This window comes from Mobula birostris, chromosome 23 (genome assembly GCF_030028105.1).
Source record: "Mobula birostris isolate sMobBir1 chromosome 23, sMobBir1.hap1, whole genome shotgun sequence".
Classification (NCBI taxonomy): domain Eukaryota; kingdom Metazoa; phylum Chordata; class Chondrichthyes; order Myliobatiformes; family Myliobatidae; genus Mobula; species Mobula birostris.
The window spans coordinates 43503234-43527878 of record NC_092392.1 but is presented as its reverse complement, the minus strand read 5'-3'; the positions used below and the strand labels follow the sequence as shown (position 1 = coordinate 43527878).

At 40.2% G+C, this 24645-nt stretch overlaps 1 protein-coding gene across 1 annotated transcript in view; it reads left to right on the top strand.

The window, feature by feature from the left end:
• Nucleotides 1–24645, top strand: part of LOC140187006 (uncharacterized) — a 98270-nt gene that overhangs the window by 13497 nt on the left and 60128 nt on the right. Inside the window, exons 6-15 of the mRNA XM_072241867.1 lie at nucleotides 1775–1865; nucleotides 5885–5973; nucleotides 15490–15679; nucleotides 15820–15942; nucleotides 19331–19451; nucleotides 19543–19681; nucleotides 19781–19873; nucleotides 19949–20021; nucleotides 20105–20242; nucleotides 23068–23223. Of these exons, the coding sequence (XP_072097968.1) occupies nucleotides 1775–1865; nucleotides 5885–5973; nucleotides 15490–15679; nucleotides 15820–15942; nucleotides 19331–19451; nucleotides 19543–19681; nucleotides 19781–19873; nucleotides 19949–20021; nucleotides 20105–20242; nucleotides 23068–23223 (1213 nt within the window). The remainder of the gene's footprint in view (nucleotides 1–1774; nucleotides 1866–5884; nucleotides 5974–15489; nucleotides 15680–15819; nucleotides 15943–19330; nucleotides 19452–19542; nucleotides 19682–19780; nucleotides 19874–19948; nucleotides 20022–20104; nucleotides 20243–23067; nucleotides 23224–24645) is intronic.

Sequence of the window (24645 nt, the reverse complement as noted above, 5' to 3'; positions counted from 1 at the left end):
TATAACAGGGTGACCAAATCAATACACAGTACTCCAAGTGCAGCTCCACCAATGACTTACATATCACACCATAATGTCCTAACTCTTATATTCAGTACTCTACCTGATGAAGGTCAGTATGCTAAATGTCCTTTTCACCTGTAATATTGATTTTAATGAACTATAGAATTCTACTTCTAATTCCTTCTGTTCCATTAAGCTTGCAAGTGCCCTACCATTTATAGTACAAGTCAGACTCTTGTACTATGAATTGCATCACTTCACACTTATCTGAATTGGAATCCATTTGCCTATTTCAACAAAGAGATCGCAATCCCCTTGTAATCTATGATAATGTTCTTCACTATCAACAACACCTTCTAATTTTGTGTCATCTGCAAACTTAGTGGTATTTGCACCCAAATCATTTATACTAATAACTAATAACAAGGGTAGCAATATCAACTCTTGCGGCACACCATTAGTCACTGGTCTCCATTCCAAAACAAATCTTTAACTAGATTCCTCTTCTTTCTGCTTGAGCCATTTTGAATCCAGCTAAATCCCTAAATTTCATGAGACCAACCTTCCAGACCAACCTACCATGTGGCAACTTGTTGAGGCCTTGCAAAAGTCCAAATAGACAGCATTGACTACTCTACCTTTCATCTACTTCCTTGGTTACCTCTTTAAAAAAAAATCCAAGAGGTTTGTCAAACACAGCTTTTCACACACAAAGCCATGCTGACTGCTCCAAATAAGACTCTGTATATCCAAATGCTGGTCAATCCAGTCCATTGGAATTCCCTGTAGTAATTTCACCACTACAGATGTCAGGCTGACTGTCCTGTAGATCGATGGCCATATTGCAACCTAGATCAGAGGGCATGTGCTCTAAGAAGTTGGACAAACTTGGGTTGTTTTCTCTGGTGCGGCAGAGGCTGAGTGGAGATCTGATAGAGGTTTATAAGATTAAGAGAGGGAAAAATCGAGTAGACAGCTGGTATATTTTTCCAGGATAAAAATGTATAATACCAGAGGGTTCACGTTTAAGATAGAGGTGGGAATTTCAAAGGAGATGTACAATTGTTTTTTTTTAAACACAGAGTCTTTGGTGCTCGGATTGAGCTGCCAAGGGTGGGGCTGGAGGCAAATACAATAGAGGTGTCGAAAAGGCTCTAAGATTGGCAAATGAATATGCAAGGATGGGGTGGGCGGGATATGGACATTTTGTAGCCAGAGAGGATTAGTTTAATGGAACACTTGATCACTAATAGTTTGGCACAGTTGGTCAAAGAGTCTACTTCTGTGGTGAACTTGCCTATGTTCTTTGACATTTACTTATTTTGGACTATGAGGTTGCAGGTTGTCTTGGAATATAAGTAGCAGTTGTTGTTTTCTCATAGTTGCCTTTCCAATATTTTCTGATCTACAACTTAGTGATATGCATATACATTTAAATTATTGCCTATTTATCTCAGTTTCTGGCTTGGCCTTATCTCACCATATGGTTAATCCAGTCCTTCATACAGGTATCTGATGTTTTATTTTTTGGCCATTTGGTTTGAAGTGTCTCTAAGAGGTACTTAAGCCACACTGATCAATTTCAATCTGGTCGATTTTATCTTTATTGTTAGCCTTTCATACCAGTTAAAGGATGCATTAAAGATCAACAGAGAACAAATTTATTTTTAGATTAATTTGTGGTGATGCAATTTATGGTGATGCTGTTTCTGCAAGAAACCTAAAAAACAATCTTTGCAAATAATTTTGGTCCTACAATTTTGTCTTTCAGCTAAAACTTCACCCTAGATACAGTGGACGTGTTTGCGGACTTTGTGGAGATTTTGATAAGTCTAAAAACAATAAACAGACATTTAACCCAAGTAAGCATAGGTTGTTGTTTTTTAAGTTAGCATGTATTTTTCTATGACATTAGTTAAATTTTTCTCTCAAAATGAATTGCTGAAAATGTAATTCTATGTGATTATAAAAATAAGTGCAAAAATCATGTTGACTTTCGAGGAAATTTAATTTCTTTCTGAATGTACTATGTGCAGCAGTATATTAGAATTCTCACACTGCAACCCCATAATGAGACATGGTGAACTGAGAGACAAAATAACAGAAAGAACTAAACAGACTTACTGACAGTAAGAGTATGTATCCTGGAAAATAGATTCATTGTGTTGGCTTTATGAATGCTATGCAGTCCAAAATCAATGTAATAAGGAAGTAAATGACAATAGGGAGCATTTCTGGATAAGCTAATTCCAATCTCAAAATTAGAATGGCGCTCCAGGTGGGATCTACTTTACTGTATTACTGTTTTCCCCTTGCCTTAGACATTCTGTGATATCACATAGCGCATTTGGAACTTTCTGCACTCAAAATAGAGTTCTTAGATGCAGAAAATAGCTGTTGTTTGGCAAAATGCATCAAATCTGAGTTCATCACCTTGACGTCATTTACAAGAACCCTCAGCTCACAATCGGACTCTTCACAAAGCAGCACCAAAACTCACTGGAAACTTAACTCACTTCCCAAAGTGCATACTGCTGTCCAACTCACAAATAATTTGTCTACTAACCAAGTCATTTAATAATGAGTGTCTGAGGCTACACCCACACTAGACCGGATAATTTTGAAAACACCGGTTTCGCGTAAAAACGATAGGTGTCCACGTTTTTGAAAATACCTCCGTCCACATTAAAACGGGTATTTAGGTGAATCTCCTCCTACTGGGCATGCGCAGGACGCATCTACAGAAAGCAAGTGACATGTTTGGTGTCGAATCTCACTGTGAAAGTGCGCGTTTGTGCGGTTTCAGACTAGAAAAACTTAAAAGGAAATTGCCAAACAACGGATAGCTGTTGGCTCTTGCGCAGGAGGACTTAAAACTAAAAAAAAACAAATACTGGAGCATATGGAGGCAACCGACAGGGAGTTCATTGACGGTGTGACCCGGCAAACGATGAACATTGGAAAACTGATGAACTCTTTTGCCATTTCAGTGTAGACAGAGGGTCAAAACGAAGAGAAAAAGCTTTGGTTATGGATTTATCCGGTCTAGTGTGGACATAGCCTCAGTGATCCCTCTGCCCACAGAAAGGGCTGCAAGACCTATCAGCGGACTTCCTACTATTCCTGAAACCTTATTTAAATCAAATATATATTTATTACACATCTGTAGGCTTGAAATCTTTGCTGGACAGATAACTGCGGGGAATGTTGGAAACAGAGGTGTGTGTGTACATTTGAGCACAGATCCGAATGAACTAGATTTGGGTGCTGTGAAGAATTACCTTGACTTGTCAAGTGATTCATAATATTCCATTTTTGAATAGCTCCTTGTATTTCATTGGCCAATATTTAAATATTTCTCTTTGAAAATGTTGGTGCCCTTTTCTATGCCTCTTCAGCAAGCAAAGATATACATCATCCCACAATGTGTCTGGTCTTAATATTACTGTGGGGAAGGATATTTCATTTTCTGATTATTACACAGCAAATTTGTGGTAACTATGGGAATTGAGGAGCTTCCATTGGTTCTCAGACAGATCTCAAATTAACACAACCAAGCACTGATGGCTTTCTGAACCTTTTACACACAATTTTTGAGATAATTTTTGGGGCATATGATTTGGAAAAAAATGCTTCTGCTCACTAAAAGGCAGTGAAATCTATTTTCTAGGCAAACAGTACAAACTGTAAAAGTTGATGTATAGATACGATTTAAAAATTTATTATGCTCACAAACTAAAAGTGACCAGACATAGGTCAAATTTGGAAAATATACATCTTGGAAAATTTAACCAACATCTAAGCTGTGCTCCAGTCATCAGAACAATGCTTTCCTCTCGTCTGGTTGGCACTGGACACAAGAAAGCACCTTCATTCTCCAACCTTCAGATAAACTCCTTCTTTCTCCAGGTAATGTCAGACTTTATCCAATTATTTTTACCAACTTGGCCTCACATTCACTAACACCTCGTTGTGTCTCTTAGGGAACATTAGGAGTTTTCTGTTCCTCTTTAGACTCTCTGGCTTCAGTGAAAGCTATACTGTCAAATGCTACAGTATGGTTGTCATGGGGAGTGTAGCTTTAAGGATGACATACTTTCCTTTGCTACACGATGACATTATGGCATCTGCAAGAAATAAAGATTTCAATCAGTATCAATACAGATCACCATTTAGTTTATATTTAATGCAGCTGCTGATATATGTTGAGTCAGTTTTGAGGGACACTAGTAAAAATGAAAGTAAGTTTTTGGGTATCATTTGGGAAAGGATAGTTTAGAATACTGATATTAGGTGAAGTCTTATTCTGAAAAAGTGACCAGGAAATGAGGTGCTCTTGGTCACCATGGGCTGATTGTAATGTTTTCTGCATTGCAAGAATGACTATGCTTAAAAAAATACTCCTGTTCAGCTCTTTGGGACATGCTGATGTGTTGAAAGGCATTATATTATTGGAAATTCTTCTCCCTTCCCCCAAGGCTAGTAAATAGCCATAAAAAAGTGACATAGCAGCATTGGAAAAGATGCAGAGAAGATTTACAAGAATAACAGTGGAAGTTGGAGTTGCAGTATACTTATAAGGAAAAATCAGATGTAGAAAAGGGATGCCAATGAGTGATTTCACAGAGTTATCCAACATGAAGTAAGTTAATAAGGTAGATTCAAGGAATATATTTTTACTTGTAGGGGAAGTAAATAGAAATAGTGATTATAAAAATAAAATGGTTACTTTTAATTTCAAAGAGGAATTCAGAAGAATCTTTCCTTCCCATTGTTTGCAGTTTGGAATTACTGCAGAAAAGTGTAACAGCAGCATAGCTGGATTTCAAAGTTCGAAGTAAATTTATTATCAAGATATGTATTTGTTACCAAATACTACCCTAAGATTCATTTCTTTGTGGGCATTCATAGTAGATACAAAAAATACAGTAGAATCAATGAAAAGGTGGACAAACAATTGACATGCAGGAGAAGAGAAACTGTGCAAATACAGAGAAAAGCAAATAATAATACATGTAAATAAATAAATGACATTGAGAACACAAGTTGTAGAGTCATTTAAAGTGTGTTTATATGTTGTGGAATTAGTTCAGTGTTGAGGTGGGTGAAGTTATCCATGCTGGTTCAGGAGCCTGATGGGTGAATGTTATTAACTGTTTATAGGGAGACAAGATAAAAGGAACATAAGATATAGGAGCAGAATTAGGCCATTCAGCCCATTGAGCCTCCTTCAGACTGAAGAAGAAAGTAGCAGTTTTTAATGATAGGGCAGGATGAGTGTTGAGAAGTATCTAGTATATAGACTAGTTGGGTTGTGTTTTGTGCTGTATGTTGGATAGACCTCAGTAACAGATTTCTTGCTGAAATGTAGAAAACAGATTTATTCCAACAGACAAAGCTATCATGATTTCATCTTACTAAATTGTTCTTTTGCTGCTGTTCACTTGACTTTTTGCATTAGTTTAGGATTCCGTTTCTCCTTCTGATGTAACATAGCCGTAAGTGTAAATGATGGAATGCAGTGCAAAAATAAAATGACAAATGAAGGAACACGTGTGGGAATTGTACACAAAGAATGCTGAATAACAGAAAATAGTAAACGGCAGGAGAATAAAATCAATCAATCTAGCTTCACTTCTAGACTTGCAAATAAACTTAAAAATCCCCAAGAGAAAAACTTCCAAGGGATTTAGTGACAATGATATATGTACAAAATGAATTTATCAAATGAATATCCCCAAATGTTTGGTATACTGCAATCATTATCATGAATCGTCTTTCTGGTGTAACTCAGACAATCCAAGTTCATCTAGTGGTTTGACTGTAAGCATGGTACTAGCTATATTTCAAAATAGAGTTTTATTTTTTCATTCTTTTCTAGTGACTGAAACCTTTATTTTGAGTGAGTCTGTTTCAACCACCAGTTGCCAAGTCAATATACCTAAAATTGAAAATTGTCCAGATGCTCAGGTAAGTTTTGTATTTCTGTATGATTTCTTGTACTCCCATTGTAATTCACTTTAGCATGCTTTTAATCTGACACAATCTAGGAATAGATATTTATTAATTAGGTACAGGTCTGGTGCAAAACACTGATCAGTAAACAAACAACAAAGAAATCTCTTCTGAATATTTAGCTATTCAGTTCTGTTTAATTTCTTATTTCTTTTAGAAGGACATAAGAAGTAAGAAAAACTTTGAATTTGTGAATTTGATCTTCCATCCAATAAGATTATGACTGACATTCTTACCAACTTCCCCCTGAGCATATCCAGCTCTTGGGTTAGAAATTTTCAAAACTTCAAAATATTAAATGAAGAATTTTCTGTCACACTGTATCTTCAGACTCATGCACAGGGTCACACAGAGACTCAGAAGGGTTAAACTAAACTGGGAATTTTATTAGCAAAGCAAAGCAGTTGAACTTACAAGGTCTTAGATCACTCAGCCAGAACTTCACTAGGCAAGGATCAGGACAACCAAGCCAACAAAGGCTTAGCACTGCCCCTTTAAATACAATTGAGGGCACAAAGGTGTCTGTGTCCAACTGATAAAACTCCAGGCTAATAACAGGCTTACAAGTAACTATTCTAATAAGAGACAAAAGTCCAAGGATACCTGCAAAGTCACAGAGAATTAATTGGAAGTATTCAAGGTCAATTGTATCTTAAATGTAAACTAGAGAAGACCTGAGAATAACTTATTAAAAACCTCAAAGCACAACAATACACATAATTATAATTAATAAGGTGCCAAGAATACAAAACAAAAACCAACAGCAAAAAACTCAGAACCCTCAGAATATTCTATCGACAGTCCAAGGTCATAACAATTTTTTACTCATGTCAGTCCTAGATGGGCAAGTTATTATGCTATGAATATGAGCTGGATTCTAAGGGTCCAGAGCAAACACATACCCATTAAAAAAAGCAAGAGCTCCAAATTCTGGATACCCATGTATGTTGAACATCACTCATGTCTAGGATAAGGCAAGAATGGAAAGTTATGACAGACAGAATGACAGAATGGAAAGTTATGACAGGAAAATTTTTAATTGGGGAAGGGCCAAATTATGAGGCTATAAGGCTAGAACTTGCGGGTGTGAATTGGGATGATGTTTTTGCAGGGAAATGTACTATGGACATGTGGTCGATGTTTAGAGGTCTCTTGCAGGAGGTTAGGGATAAATTTGTCCCGGTGAGGAAGATAAAGAATGGTAGGGTGAAGGAACCATGAGTGACAAGTGAGGTGGAAAATCTAGTCAGGTGGAAGAAGGCAGCATACATGAGGTTTAGGAAGCAAGGATCAGATGGGTCTATTGAAGAATATAGGGAAGCAAGAAAGGAGCTTAAGAAGGGGCTGAGAAGAGCAAGAAGGGGGCACGAGAAGGCCTTGGTGAGTAAGGTAAAGGAAAACCCCAGGCATTGTTCAATTATGTGAAGAAAAAAAAGATGACAGGAGTGAGGGTAGGACCAATTAGAGATAAAGGTGGGAAGATGTGCCTGGAGGCTGTGGAAGTGAGCGAGGACCTCAATGAATACTTCTCTTCGGTATTCACCAATGAGAGGGAACTTGATGATGATGAGGTTGATGGTCTGGAGCATGTCGATATTAAGGGAGAGGAGGCGTTGGAGTTGTTAAAACACATTAGGATGGATAAGTCCCCGGGGCCTGACAGCATATTCCCCAGGCTGCTCCACAAGGCGAGGGAAGAGATTGCTGAGCCTCTGGCTAGGATCTTTATGTCCTCGTTGTCCACGGGAATGCTACCGGAGGATTGGAGGAAGGCGAATGTTGTCCCCTTGTTCAAAAAAGGTAGTAGGGATAGTCCAGGTAACTATAGACAAGTGAGCCTTTCATTAGTGGTGGGAAAGCTGTTGGGAAAGATTCTTAGAGATAGGCATCTATGGGCATTTAGAGAATCATGGTCTGATCAGGGACAGTCAGCATGGCTTTGTGAAGGGCAGATTGTGTCTAACAAGCCTGATAGAGTTCTTTGAGGAGGTGACCAGGCATATAAATGAGGGTAGTGCAGTGGATGTGATCTATATGGATTTTAGTAAGGCATTTGACAAGATTCCACATTGTAGACTTATTCAGAAAGTCAGAAGGCATGGGATCCAGGGAGGTTTAGCCAGGTGGATTCAGAATTGGCTTGCCTGCAAAAAGCAGAGGGTCATGGTGGAGGGAGTACATTCGGATTGCAGGGTTGTGACTAGTGGTGTCCCACAAGGATCGGTTTTGGGACCCCTACTTTTCGTGATTTTTATTAATGATCTGGATGTGGAGGTAGAAGGGTGGGTTGGCAAGTTTGCAGACGTCACAAATGTTGGTGGTGTTGTAGATAGTGTAGAGGATTGTCAAAGATTGCAGAGAGACATTGATAGGATGCAGAAGTGGGCTGAGAAGTGGCAGATGGAGTTCAACCCAGAGAATTGTGAGGTGGTACACTTTGGAAGGACAAACTCCAAGGCAGAGTACAAAGTAAATGGCAGGATACTTGGTAGTGTGGAGGAGCAGAGGGATCTCGGGGTACATGTCCACAGATCCCTGAAAGTTGCCTCACAGGTAGATAGGGTAGTTAAGAAAGCTTATGGGGTGTTAGCTTTCATAAGTCGAGGGATAGAGTTTAAGAGCCGCAATGTAATGATGCAGCTCTATAAAACTCTGGTTAGGTCACACTTGGAGTACTGTGTCCAGTTCTGGTCGCCTCACTATAGGAAGGATGTGGAAGCATTGGAAAGGGTACAGAGGAGATTTACCAGGATGCTGCCTGGTTTAGAGAGTATGCATTATGATCAGAGATTAAGGGAGCTAGGGCTTTACTCTTTGGAGAGAAGGAGGATGAGAGGAGACGTGATAGAGGTGTACAAGATAATAAGAGGAATAGATAGAGTGGATAACCAGCACCTCTTCCCCAGGGCACCACTGTTCAATACAAGAGGACATGGCTTTAAGGTAAGGGGTGGGAAGTTCAAGGGGGATATTAGAGGAAGGTTTTTTACTCCGAGTGTGGTTGGTGCGTGGAATGCACTGCCTGAGTCAGTGGCGGAGGCAGATACACTAGTGAAGTTTAAGAGACTACTAGACAGATATATGGAGGAATTTAAGGTAGGGGCTTATATGGGAGGCAAGGTTTGAGGGTGGGCACAACATTGTGGGCCGAAGGGCCTGTACTGTGCTGTACTATTCTATGTTCTATCAACACCACGGAAAGGCTTTTGGAGTAGGTGCAAAGATTAATATAAGACCATAAGATACAGGAGCAGAAGTAGGTCATTTGGCCTCTTGAGTCCGCTCCACGTTCAATCATGGGCTGATCCAATTCTTCCAATCATCCCTACTCCCCTGCCTTCTCCCCATACCCTTTGATGCCCTGGCTAATCAAGAACCTATCTATCTCTGCCTTAAATGCACACAATGACTTAGCTTCCACAGCCACTTGTGGCAACAAATTCCACAGGTTTACCACACTCTGACTAAAGTAATTTCTCTGCACCTCTGTTGTAAATAGGCATACTTCAATCCTGAAGTCATGCCCTCTTGCCCTAGACTCCCCTACCATGGGAAATAATTTTGCCATATCTAATCTATCCAGGCCTTTTAACATTTGGAATGTTTCTATGAGATCCTCCCTCATTCTCCTGAACTCCAGGGAATACAGCCCAAGAGCTGCCAAATGTTCCTCATATGATAACCCTTTCATTCCTGGAATCATTCTCGTGAATCTTCCCTGAACCCTCTTCAATGTCAGTATATCCTTTTTAAAAACTGCACACAATTCTCCAAGTGTGGTCTCACAAGTGCCTTATAGAGCCTCAACATCACATCCCTGCCCTTATATGCAAAACCTCCAGAAATAAATGCCAACATTGCATTTGCCTTCTTCACCACTGACTCAACCTGGAGGTTAACCTTTAGGGTATCCTGCACAAGGACTCCCAAGTCCCTTCTCATCTCTGCATTTTGAATTCTCTCCCCATCTAAATAATAGTCTGCCAGTTTATTTCTTCCACCAAAGTGCATGACCATATACTTTCCAATGTTGTATTTCATTTGCCACTTCTTTGCCCATTCCCCCAAACTATCTGAGTCTCTCTGCAGGCTCTCTGTCTCCTCAACACTACCCGCTCCTCCTCCAATATTAAAGTGAAATTAGAATAGCAAACTGAGTGTTACGGAAAAATATGGGAGATGGAAACAATCAAACCCAAGATATGTTATAGATATATACTAAGGAAAGGTTAGTCTGTGAAGAACAAACAACTAACACTTGTGTAAAGATGGAGAGTGCATAAATCATAATAGCTGGATATCATGTATCTCAGCCTTTTAAAAGAAAGAAGAGAGGAAATACTTCCATTTTCCCATTACTTCCATTTTTCAAAGTAGCTTGGTTATGGACAAGGTGCCAGAGGGTTGGAAACTTACTTATATAAGCCTGATTAAAATAGAGAAAATGAAAGTTGCTACAGAGCTGAGATTAGCCAAAGGCAATTTGTCCAGAAAACTCTGACAGATGGCGTAAATCAACATTGAAACAAAGGATGTTAATGTGGATTTGTTAAGGAAACTTTTTTTGAGGTAACAAAATTCAAGATTGTTTATGTAAAGGAGAACAAAATGACCGTTACTCCAGATCTGATGCTGCTAAAGAACGCAATAAAACACAATAAATAATAAACACAAGGAAGTCTGCAGATGCTGGAGGAACACAGCAGGTCAGGCAGCTTCTATAGATCATCGATGTTTCAGGCTGAGACCCTTCTTCAGGGCTGTGAAGAAAGGGGGAAGAGGTCAGAATAAAAAGTGGGGGGAAAGGAAGGAGGCTAGCTGGAGGGTGATAAGTGAAGACAGGTGGGCAGAAAGAGTAAGTGGTAGAGAGGAGTGGACCACATGAGAAAGGAGGAAGGAGGGGACACGGGGAACTAACAGGTAGGTGAGAATAGGTAAGAAGGTCAGAATGGCGAAGTAGAGGAGGGAAGGGTGGAATTTGTTTACCAGAAGGAGAAATTGATGAGAGTGGCCTCTTCTCGTCACATGGACCGACATGTTGGAACGAGAATAGGAATTAAAATGTTTGGCTACTGGGAAGTCCCGTTTGTGGCAGGTGGTGCGGATGTGTTCGACGAAGCGGTCCCCCAATTTACGACGGGTCTCACTAATGTAGAGGGAGCTGCATCAGGAGCACTGGACACAATAGATGACCCCAGAAGATTCTCACAGTTGTCTCACAGATTCTTCCAGTTGTCTCACCTGGAAGGACTTCTTGGGGTCCTGAATGGAGGTGAGGGAGGAAGTGTATGGGCAGGTGTAGCACTTAGGATGATTGCGGGGAATAGGGAATAGTGCAGGGAGGGAGATTATTGGAGAGGGAGGAATGGACAAGGGAATCACAGAGAGAGCAATCCTTGTGGAAAGCAGAGGGCCGGGGAGGTAACAATGTATTTAGTGATAGGATCCCTTTGAAGATGGCAGAAGCTGTGGAGGATAATGGGCTGGATGCAGACACTGATGGAGTTGTAGGTAAGGATCTCTATCACTATTAAGGTGGCGGGAAGATGGGCTGAGTGTGGATGTACAGTAAATGGAGGAGATGTGGTTGATGACAGCATCAAGAATGGAGGGAGGGGAGCCCTGTTCTTTAAAGAAGGGGAACATATCTGATGAATAGAATGAGGTGGAGGATAAATGCATGGCTGAGGGATTGGAGCGGGAGGCAGGGATTCAGATTTCTGGGTCATTGGGACTTCTTTTGGGGCAGGTGTGACCTGTACAGAAAGGACGGGTCGCCCTTGAATCTGAGGGGGACCAATATCCTGGCGGGGAGGTTTGATAAGGCTATTGTGGAGAGTTTAAACTAGGATTGCAGAGGGATGGGAACCGAACTGAAGTGACAGAGGAAAGGGAGGTTGGCTCACAAATAGAGAAAGCTTGGAGACAAGCAAAATGGAGGATAGGCAGGTGATAGAGAAGGGATGCGCTCAGACCGATGGTTTGAGATGTGTCTATTTGAATCCGAGGAGTATTATGAATAAAGCGGCTGAGCTTAGAACATGGATCAGCACTTGGAGCTATGATGTTGTGGCCATTACTTGGATGGTGCAGGGGGAAATGGCTACTTCAAGTGCTAGGCTTTAGATGTTTCAGAAAGGACAGGGAGGGAGGCAAAAGAGGTGGGGGCGTGGCACTGTTGATCAGGGATAGTGTCATGGCTGCAGAAAAGGAGGAAGTCATAGAGGAGTTGTCTACAGAGATTCTGTGGGTGTAAGTTAGGAACAGGAAGGAGTCAATAACTCCACTGGGTGTTTTTTATAGACCACCCAATAATAACAGAGAGCAGATAGGGAGACAGATTCTGGAAAGGTGTAATAATAACAGGGTTGTTGTGGTGGGAGATTTTAATTTCCCAAATATTGATTGGCATCTTCCTAGAGTGAGGGGTTTAGATGGGTGGAGTTTGTTAGGTGTGTTCAGGAAGGTTTCTTGACACAATATATAGATAAGCCTACAAGAGGAGAGGCTGTACTTGATCTGGTATTGGGAAAAGAACCTGGTCAGGTGTCAGGCCTGTCAGTGGGAGAGGATGTGCTGGAGTTTTTGGAAAGATTTAAGTTGGATAAGTCACCAAGACTGGACGGAATCTACCCCAGGCTACTGTGGGAAACAAGGGAGGAGATTGCTGAGCCTCTAGCGATGATCTGTACAGCATCAACGGGGACGGGAGAGGTTCCAGAGGATTGGAGGGTTGCAGAGGTTGTTCCATTATTCAAGAAAAGGAGTAGGGATAGCCCAGGAAATTATAGACCAATGAGTCTTACTTCAGTGGTTGGTAAGTTGATGAAGAAGATCCTGAGACGCAGGATTTATGAACATTTGGAGAGGCATAATATGATTAGGAATAGTCAACATGGCTTTGTCAAAGGCAGGTCATGCCTTATGAGCCTGATTGAATTTTTTGAGGATGTGACTAAACACATTGATGAAGGTAGAACAGTAGATGTAGTGTATATGGATTTCAGCAAAGCATTTGATAAGGTACCCCATGCAAGGCTTATTGAGAAAGTAAGGAGGCATGGGATCCAAGGGGACATTGTTTTGTGGATCCAGAATTGACTTGCCCACAGAAGGCAAAGATTTGTTGTAGATGGGTCATATTCTGCATGGAGGTCGGTGACCAGTGTGTGCCTCAGGGATCTGTTCTGGGACCTCCTACTCTTGGTGATTTTTATAAATGACCTGGATGAGGAAGTGGAAGGATGGGTTAGTACATTTGCTGATGACACAAAGGTTGGAGGTGTTGTGGATAATGTGGAGGGCTGTCAGAAGTTACAGCGGGACATTTACAGGATGCAACACTGGGCTGAGAAGTGGCGGATGGTGTGAGGTGGTTCAGTTTGGTAGGTCAAATATGATGGCAGAATGTAGCTTTAATGTTAAGACCCTTGACAGTGTGGAGGATCAAAGGGATCTTGGGATGCAAGTCCATAGGATACTCAAAGCTGCAATGCAGATTGACTCTGTGGTTAAGAAGGCAAATGGTACATTGGCCTTCATCAACCGTAGGATTGAGTTCAAGAACCAAGAGGTAATGTTGCAGCTATATAAGACCCTGGTCAGACCCAACTTGGAGTACTGTGCTCAATTCTGGTCACCTCACTACAAGAATGACATGGAAACCATAGAAAAGGTGCAGAGGAGGTTTACAAGGATGCTTAAAAATGTAAACACGAGGAATTCTGCAGATGCTGGAAATTCAAGCAACACACATCAAAGTTACTGATGAAAGCAGCAGGCCAAGAAGCATCTCTAGGAAGAGGGACAGTCAATGTTTCGGGCTGAGACCCTTCGTCAGGACTAACTGAAGGAAGAGCTAGTAAGGGTTTTGAAAGTGGGAGGGGGAGGGCGAGATCCAAAATGATAGGAGAAGACAGGAAGGGGAGGAATGGAGCCAAGAGCTGGACAGATGATTGGCAAAAGGGATATGAGAGGATCATGGGACAGGAGGCCCAGGGAGAAGGAAAAGGGGGAGGGGAAAAAAACCCCAGAGGATGGGCAAGGGGTATAGTCAGAGGGACAGAGGGGAAAAGAGGAGAGAGAGAGAAAGAATGTGTGTATATAAATAAATAACGGATGGGGTACAAGGGGGAGGTGGGGCATTAGCGGAAGTTAGAGAAGTCCGTCTGGGTAGCCTCCAACCTGATGGCATGAACATTGATTTACCTAACTTCCGCTAATGCTCCACCTCCCCCTCGTACCCCATCGGTTATTTATTTATATACACACATTCTTTCCCTCTTTCTCTCTCCTTTTTTTCCTTCTGTCCCTCTGACCATACCCCTTGCCCATCCTCTGGGTTTTATTTTCCCCCCTCTCCCCTTTCCTTCTCCCTGGGCCTCCTGTCCCATGATCCTCTCATATCCCTTTTGCCAATCACCTGTCCAGTTCTTGGCTCCATCCCTCCCCCTCCTGTCTTCTCCTATCATTTTGGATCTCCCCTCCCTCTCCCACTTTCAAATCTCTTACTAGCTCTTCCTTCAGTTAGTCCTGACGAAGGGTCTCGGCCCGAAACGTCGACTGTACCTCTTCCTAGAGATGCTGCCTGGCCTGCTGCGTTCACCAGCAACTTTGATGTGTGTTACAAGGATGTTGCCTGGATTGGGGAGCATGCCTTTTGAAAATAGGTTGAATGAACTCGGTCTTACCGACTGATCTCAGTGTGGTATGGCAATTGTCCCATATTGGACCGCAAAGCACTCCAGCGTGTGGTGAAAACTGCCCAGCAGATTATCAGCACCCAGTTGCCCACCATTGAGAACATCTACCATAAACGCTGCCTCGGCGGGTCGAAAAGCATTATCAAGGATGCATCTCACCCTAACCATGGACTTTTTACACTCCTCCCATCCACTCCCACACCAGCAGGCACAGGAAGAGCTTCATCCCTGAGGCTGTGACACTGCTGAACTTCACATCACAGCGTTAAGCAGTATTGCATCCATATTGTACTGTCTCAGTACTTTTATATTTGTGTGCTGTAGCACTTACTTTTTATTCACAGTTATTTTGTAAATAACACTATTCTTTGCATTTCTAGTCAGATGCTAAATGCATTTCATTGGCTTTATAGAACATAGAATAGTACAGCACATTACAGGCCCTTTGGCCCACAATGTTGTGCAGACCCTCAAACCCTGCCTCCCATATAAGCCCCTGCCTTAAATTCCTCCATATATCTGTGTAGTAGTCTCTTAAACTTCACTAGTGTATCTGCCTCCACCACTGACTCAGGCAGTGCATTCCACTCACCAACCACTCTCTGAGTAAAAAACCTTCCTCTAATATCCCCCTAGAACTTCTCACTGCTTACCTTAAAACTATGAAGGGGCTTGATTTAAAATATTCTAACAAGGTTGATTTCACAGCCAGATCAATATTTACTTGGTTTGTGATTATACATTTTATTGCCTTCCTTCTTTTCTTTAGAAATGTATTGAGACCATCTCAAAGCATTTATTTTCTTGTGAAGATTCTATGAGTTACATATCATTATGCATGGTGGACAACTGTGCTTCTCCAAGAAATCCTCAGGATCACTGCCCTATTTTACAAGAGCTAGCAAATCAGTGCAATGCTGATGACATTCTGCCCGGTTGGAGGGAAACCTCAGGATGTGGTAAGATTTTCTCCATATTGAGAAATTAAATGTATAGTTTACGGTTAAATTTCCCAAATATTGTCACTCTGAAACAGCACAGTGGCAGATATGCATTTGTACTAACTGAATGTGTGAAGTGCATTAATTTTCCTTTCCAGAAATTCCTAAGTGCCCTGGGAATCTGACCTACAATGATGCTGGTCAACCAATTATTCCAACTTGTACAAATCTAGATCCACAACAGATTGACACTCTTGAACATACTTGTGAATGTCCAAGTGGTAAGAGTACTTTTGACTTATGGCTGATTCATTATGATGGACTTATTGAAGCAGAATATGCTGATGGCTAGCCAGAAAGCCCATAGAGAGCTGCCAGCTATCCATGGTACATTCTAGACTTAAGTAACTGTACACTGCAGTGCAGAGGTTTGGAAATGCATCTGACCTGCCATTCAATTTCCAAATTCAAATTCACTCCTGGGAATTTCTGTTGTTGCTTAGCTGTGTGACTGAATAAATTTTATATCTGGCTTCCCAAGCTCTCACCGGCCATCCATTTGTATAGTGTTGGTAACCTTCATTTGAAAGGTGAATTTTGGGAATTCTTTAAAATTTTACTGTGCCTTTAATTAATTGATAATGGCTTATTATGTCTTTATGTTTTCTTTTAATAATATCTTATTAATGTTTTCCAAATTTCCAATGTGTCGGATCACCAGAATAATTTAGATATAGTGAAAAAAACATATACACTGCTAGAAGCCAACAGGATGGGGCTGGCCTGCCTATGGCTCCTGAACATTCTACTTAGCTGAATGGCAGTTGCGTTCGAAGTTTTATGATCGTTAGGAGGCATTTTGTTGTAAAACATTATTATGGTGGTGAAATTGGTTATAATGAGGGAAGACTTGAATAATTTTAGGCAAACACTCCTTCAAAGTCTCAATGGAGGATAAAAATAAAGCTTCTGATAAATATATGATAGTTAAAGATTTCTGTCCACTGTTGTGGGCATACACAGTGATCATGGTGTTGTGCCCATAACTGTTAAGGTTATACTGCAAACCTCAATGACAATGAAACCAAGTTGTTAGTCACAGTTGAATCATCATTGCACACTCTATATTGAAAACTGTATCGGCTGGGTCCAGAGGTGGGGTGAAGTTGGTGGGTGGCGGAGATGGGTAGCACCGGGGTAGAGGCTCAGCAGTCACTATGTTCTGGTGATTACAGATTAATTCACCTGCCTAGTGATCAGTGTTGTCTTGTGGGGTTTGGAGGTTGGGACTCAGCCAATTAAAGGAAGATTCCAGAACAATTTGGCAGTTGAGGGGCCATGCGTTGCAGCCTGAGATTGATGAAGTGATGGAAGGTGCTAGAGGTGGGATTAACAGATGCACCTTAGAACAAGAACTGTTTTCTTTCCCTCACTGCAAATTGCTCCTTAATCCCCATGTCTTGGTACCTGAACTATGGTGAGATATTCATAACCAACATTTCTCGTTCCACAATGAGCATTATTTCAGATTTAAATCTTTCCATATCCCAACTTCTTTGCACCCCATGAAAATACAATGGATACAAATTTTTGCCCAGAGTTTAATGCTAATGAGACTGACCCCTAATTTCTTTCATTGTCAAAAAAGCCAAAGACACTAGCACAAATTCTAGAAAATCTTATAAGGTATTACAATACTGAAACTATAAAATCATTCACACTATTTAGGCCAGCAGCAATAAATAAATATCTAACATTAGAATGCACAGTAGTTTTTTATATTTATATTAATATTTCTTTTTACATATGCAAAAAGTGCAGATTCTTATGAAAATTCACCCACTAGAAATTCCACAAGGTTTATATTGTATATAGGTCTGATCAACTTAGCAAGAATATACATACTTTGCAGGAGATCCAATGAAAGATAATTGGATTGATTCCTGGAACAAGACTTTGGCCTCTAAGGTTGGGATCCAGGGGTCACAGTTTCAAAATAAGAGATTGGCTTTGCAGGACAAATATGTTCATTTCAATTCATCAAACTTTTCTGGGTTGCTGCCACTTGGCTCCCAGACCACATCCAAGTGCCCCCTCTCCCTTTCTAGCCATTACAAAAATCCATAAGGAATTTTGATTTATGATGCACAGTGAAAGAAAACTAGGAACTGCAAATTCAAAGCAGTAATAAATAATTGCAAAAATATTCAAATATATTTCAAAGTTCAAAGTCAATGTATTATCAAAGTACATATACATCATCATATATAACCCCGAGATTAATTTTCTTGCAAGCAAATTTAAAGCTCCAAATGAAATTATTTCTTTATTTAATTACAGTAAAAATTATTTTCATAAACAATTTTAGAGCTTACATTAGTAGTCCAACTATTCATTACTTTTCACCTTTCAATGAGATGGATGGGCTTTGTGCAGTAATATCAGCTTTTCTTTTCAATATCATGCTGAATGTCATTCAGAAAGTGTATCAGAACCCCATGTTCAGTAATTTGCAGTCTGTTTCATTGCTTTGAAAGAAGCTGGGTGCCTGTAAATGAAACCACACACCACTAAATATGATGTTGGAAAGGCACTAAAGAACTTCTTGAATTTTTTTTCCATAGCGCAGGATAGTATTCAGGGTTTTCTTTCTACAACCAAAAGTTTTGATATGATTTTTTGAACATGGGTTTCAGCTCAAAGTCATTTTGCAGCAAGATCAGTTCTTCCTCCATCTTTCCTGTTAATTCCTCATTACAAGTGTTCAGGAATGGATTTATGATCCAATCTGGAATTTGGATCAAGAGAAAATCCTGCAATCTCTCTGACATATCTTTATGCAGCTCACATAGGTGGGCACAGTATAATTGAAGATCATCATCTGGTATCCTTTCTTTCTTTTCCAATTCAGAAAGGCACGGGAATTGAAAAGTTTGTTTCAAGCAATGTTACACTTCCAAATAAAGGAGTGCCACATTGCGTTTCAACAATTATAACATGCTTCAAGCAAAGTCTAAGGGATGGTGACTTAGCAAGAGATTAGCTGATTACATGATCATTATGAGGCACGGAGGATCAAATGCTTATAACAAATAATTAATTTCTTAAATTGAGGCTGTAATTTCTTGCTACCATGCATTCCCCCACTGTCCTTTTATCTTTATCATCTCCTTAGAAACTCCCAACACCCCTAAGGGGAGGGGATATAACCCACTTTGGGAATCACTGACTTCATGGATATTGAAGCTTTGATATTCTCTACCTGAAGAAGAGTGTGAAGGTTCATGCTGAGACAAATAAGTCGGAGATTGATTTTTTTTTTATATAGTGATCAAGTCAAGGTATATAGGAATGCTGCAGAAAAGTGGCTCCAAGATGAATTATCAGACATAACATTAGTGAATAATGGAACAGTAATGTGGATCAAAGTACCTCCTCCAGTTTCAGTTCTTGTATCTTTGCTTTCCTTTATTGCCATTCAACAACATTCTGTCAATGAATGGAAATTTCCTTTGTCTAACAGATATCAAAATCCGAGTTTAAATACATCATCCAATTTCAATTTCCAAACTAGTCAAAAATATTACAGTAAGCTCTTCAGTTGTGAAACTCTCAAACATTGCCTCATTCATGAAACAATGCATTAACTAGGTATTCTATCTGCTTCAGGCACCGTTCTTGATAATATAAGACGTAAGAATGAATGCATTAAAAAATCAGATTGTCCATGTGAATATGGTGAAGAGATTTATAATGCTGGAGCCAACAGAAGCACTCTTTGTGAAACATGGTAATAGCTTCTAATCTATCCCATTTTGAATCATTCATTCACTCTCCTATCAAATATTTCTCTAAAAGAATTGGCCTTTTTTTTTCCTCAGTACTTGCAGCAGTGGGATATGGGTATGTACTCAAAAGGAGTGCCCCAGGAGATGCAGAGTGGAGGAAGGAACACATATTTCAACATTTGATGGGAAAAGCTATAATTTGAGAAAAGATTGCACATACATTGCAGTTCAGGTAAGTGAGACATCTGTTGTAGGGATAACTATGGTATTAATTCTTGTTTGATAAGTTTAAATCTATACATTCTAAAACCTCCTTTTGTAAATCCTATAGGGAATTTCCTGGAGAGTGACGATTCAATTGCATTTATGCCACAAAGCAACTGAACATATATGCCTACGGCATGTTGGAGTTTACAGGAATCAGGTATTGATTTACGATGTTGTTTAGTGTTCTATTACAATTTTTAATGGTATTTGAAAACAATATTTTGTTTTATAGACCTCTTATGAATTCAATAACAATGGTGACGTTACTTTGGATGGAGAAGACATTGCACTTCCATTGAAAAGGGGTATGAGCAAAGTTAAATTAAATTAAATTTCCTTAAAGATGAAACTATTATTACGTTAAACCAACATTTTTTTAATTTCACAGATGGAACTATAATATTCAAGCAATCATCACATTTCATTCAATTTGAAACAACACATGGATTGAAAATGCAAATACAAATTTCTCCCATTATGCAGCTTTACATTTCACTGCCGAATAATAAAGATCAAAGTTTAAAAGGTAAGGCTAAATGATAATTTACAAGTGAACAATATTTGAATTAATTAACCGTAATGTATAATCTAGTAGCTTCAGAACAAGTTAATTTAACCAAAGTTAAGCATTTTGACACAGGTAATACTGTATAAAAAATATTTTGAATCCATCAACTTCAACACAGGCACGAGGTCATGTCACCCCAAAACATTGAGCAGTTAGTCATAACAGCCATTGAAAATCGAACTGATGTTCACCTTCAATAAAATGAATCCTCAATACCTATTTCTTTGAGGGAAAGGAAAAGATTCATTGTGATTGTCAAGATTCTGTTTAGCTGTGTGCAGGGAAGGTTGCCAGATCTTAAAGATCACATCCAAATGTCTGTCAAAAGCCTTCCATGAAAAATGTTTGTAAGGCGTTGAAGGCCAATGTGATCGATGATGTGTGTGGTCACTTCCCTCACAATCCACTGTTGTGTTGGAGTTCCATGGCATAGATAGCCCTGCTTTACTGTGAGCTGCAGGAAAGTCAGTAGGGTAAGGACAACAAATAAGTATAGTGCAGTACATAAAGTGAGAAGGCTGCAAAGAATAGTGGAGTATGGAAGATGATTGAATATGTTGAGCATTCAAAACTGAGGTAACCGAGAGTAGAACAAATGCTGTGACCAAACACTGAAAGAATGGCCATTTAATTCAGTATGGTGGGGTGTCTGACAATATGATGTCATTTCAAATGTTTCTAATATTGAACAGACTTCAAACACCTGATACAGGTTTGTGATTAATGCACTTTAATCCAGAAATAGGCTGCCGTATGATCTCCTGAAGAACACATGCTGCATTTTCAAATTTCTAAGCTTAAGTAACGCGGACTTTTGGTCACAGTGTTCTGGGATATTACCTGTGCCTCTGAATCCCAACTTCAAGCATATTAAAAAAAAGCAAGACAAGCTTTCACTTGTTCATAGTCAAAGCATCTGCTTAGAAGTAACAACCAAGTGGAATTTACATATCTTACTGGGCAATATCATGATTTGTCTTGTTTTGCCAAGATCACCCCTAACTTTGTTATCCTTATTCATTCTAAGAGGTGACGGTTAAGTGGATTTAAACCCATGCAGAATTTGTTAAGAATAGCTATGCTCAAGGAAGCATGAAAGAGTAGTATTTGCATACCTTATTAGGTTTATAGCCTGAAATGGAAGAAAGGTAATTGGACCTTTAGAATGGTGAAAGAATGACAAAACTTGTATGGCAGTTATAGAGTCATACAGCAATACAGCACTGCTATAGACACTTCAGCCCAACAAATCCATGCTGACCAGGATGCCCATCCAACTAGTCCTAATTTCCTGCAGTCAGATGGTACCTCTAAGCCCACCTTTCCATGTACCTACCCAAGTGCTTCTTAAATTATTCTATTGTACATAGCTCAACCACTTCTTCTGGCAGCTCATTCCATATAGTCTCCACTCTCTACGTGGAAATGTTGTCCCTCAGATCCCTTTTAAATCTTTCCCCTCTCACCCTAAATATATGCTGCCTAGTTTTGGATCTCCCTACACTGGGGAAAGGACTTTTACCATCCACTTTATCTATGCTTCTCATTATTTCAAACGTTTCTATAATATCACCCCTCATTCTCCTATGTTCCAAAGACCTATCATGGCTTGCCTCTTTACTAATTCCTCCTAGTCCCTTGTAAATCTTTTCTGCACTGTTTCCATTTTAACCACATCTTTCCTATAACAGGATGACCAAACTTGTATACACTACTGCAAGTGTGGGTTCGTCAGTGACTTACACAACTGCAATGTAATGTCACAGCTGCTACTCTCAGTACCTTGACTGATGAATACTAAATGTCCTTTTTACCACCCTGTCTACCTGTGAAGCCATTTTCAATAAGCTATTACACTTGTACTCATAAATCCTTGTGTTCAGTTATTCACCCTAACACCCTGCCATTCATTGTATAGCTCTTTCCAAAATACATCACTTCACATCTAGCTGCATTGAAATCCATTTACCACCCCTCAGCCCATTTCATTAACTGATCAAGATCCCTTGAAATTACGATAACCTTCTTCATTACCAACAAAACCTTCTATTTTCATATCATTTGCAAACTTACTCATTAAGCCTTGAATCCCTGCCCTCCCACCCTCACATCAGCTCCTCAGCCACAAATTCATCTGGCCTATCCTTCTATTTCTGACCTCACTAGTACGTGACACTGGGAATATTCTAGCGATCGTTACTCTCAAGGCACTGTTTCCTCTTACCTAACCTCCAATACTCATCCTGCTGGATCTTATCCCTCATTCTACCTGTGTCATTTGTACTGACTTGTACTGTAAAATGACTCCTGGCTGTTCACCCTCTCCCTCAAGAATTTTCTACATTGGAGAGGAAAACAAGAGAAAAATGCATCAGGGACAAAGGGGAAGATTTTAAATCTTGTCTGAGTATCAGTTCAGCAAGTGGACAAGGCGGGAAGTCTAAAACAAAATATGAAGACAAATCAAGGATTGTGAAGAATGAAGAAAGTTTGAATTAATATGGCGATTTTAGAGAGGTGTTAGTAACTGCATTAAATAAGAGAAACCATTATGGGGCACCGGTTAACTCGCAAATGAAAAAATTTAAGATGGGGCAAAGATATACATTAAACAACTAGAGTGATAACGTGTTAAATTTTACTTTGTACTGTGTTTGAGCAACAAATTCTGTAAATCTGTTCAAAGAAACGGGCTGTGATTTTATGATGTGACTCAATTAAAACAACTACTCAATCAAACTAAATTGTATTTATCAGAAGTTTTGCTGCTGCTTACTTTGTAGGTTTGTGTGGCAACTTTAATGGCAATGCTGATGACGACTTTGAGACTCCGCAGAATATGGTGGAAAATTCACATCTCATATTTGCTTCTTCGTGGGCTATTGACTCTGAATGCAAGCCTGATAAGGAAAAGCCACCATGCATCAGTTCAGAAAATGGTAATGTACTGATTCTGTTCTGATCTCTTGCTGCAATAAGTGCGCAGTTTAACACAGAATACTTTTGCCATTGATCATTTTGCTGAACCTTGTGTTAATTTTTGCATGCTAAAAACGATGGCTTGCATTGGGTCTCTGGAGGCACAAGAGGAGGCCCAAGATATTGCTGTCATGGTGATTCAAAACTAAGTTGAGTGCAAGGGTCTGGTGCAATTTTCAGTGATAAGCCATCTCTGCCAAGCTCCCACTTTCATCAGATCTCCACAGTCCATGCCCAAGGTTAGACCCATAAACCCTGAGAATGAACAATGTCCCCACTAAACTACGGCCTGCTCCAGTGTGCTTCCCAATCACCAAGAGGACATGCCAGTCAATCAGACATAACTTCATGCTGGGAAGAAACAAATGTACAAAAGTTCAAAGGTTGATTTATTATCAAAGTTTGTATCCCTATACAACTCTGAGATTTGACTTCTCCAGATAGCCATGAAACAAAGAAAGGATGTGAAAGCTATTCATAGACAAACATCAAACCTACCCCTCGCACAAAAAAGAATGGTAATATGACCATCAACTGCAAACTCCCCTCCCCGACACAAAATGGAACAAGATAAATGACCCCCAAAACCCCTCCCCTGCACAAAATGGATCAAGAAGAATAACCCCTAAACTCTACCTTCGCACAAAATGGAACAAGAACACTGACCCCCAAACTCCTCCCGCACACAAAATGGAACAAGATCATTGACCTCAACCCCCCACATCACTGCACAAAATGGATCAAGAAGAATAACCCCTAAACCCCACCTTCGCACAAAATGGAATAAGAACATTGACCCCCAAACCGTTCCCCGCACAAAACGGAACAATATCATTGACCACAACCCCCCTTCCCCCGCACAAAATGGAACAAGATTATTGACCCCAAACCCCTTCCTCCATGCAAAATGGAACAAGATTATTGACCACCCCCGCCTCGTCAAACCCCTCTCCTGCACAAAACGGAACAAGATCTTTGCGGTCAACTCCGCCTCCCCAACACAAAATGGAATAAGAACACTGACCCCATAAACTCCTCCCTTGTATAAAATAGAATAAGAACAATGACCCCTCAATCCCCTCCCCCACACAAAATGGAACAAGATAATCGACCCCAAACTCCCAATCCCGCACAAAAATGGAATAAGATCATTGACCCCAAACTACCCCTCTCCTGCACAAAACAGAACAAGATCATTGACCTCAACTCCCCCTCCCCCACACAAAATGGAATCAGATCATTGACCCCCAAACCCCCCTCCCCACACAAAATGGAAGAAGATCATCGACCCCAAACCCACTCCCCCTCACAAAACGGAATAAGAACATTGACCTCAACCCCACTCCCCTGTACAAAAGGGAACAAGATAATTGATCCCAAAC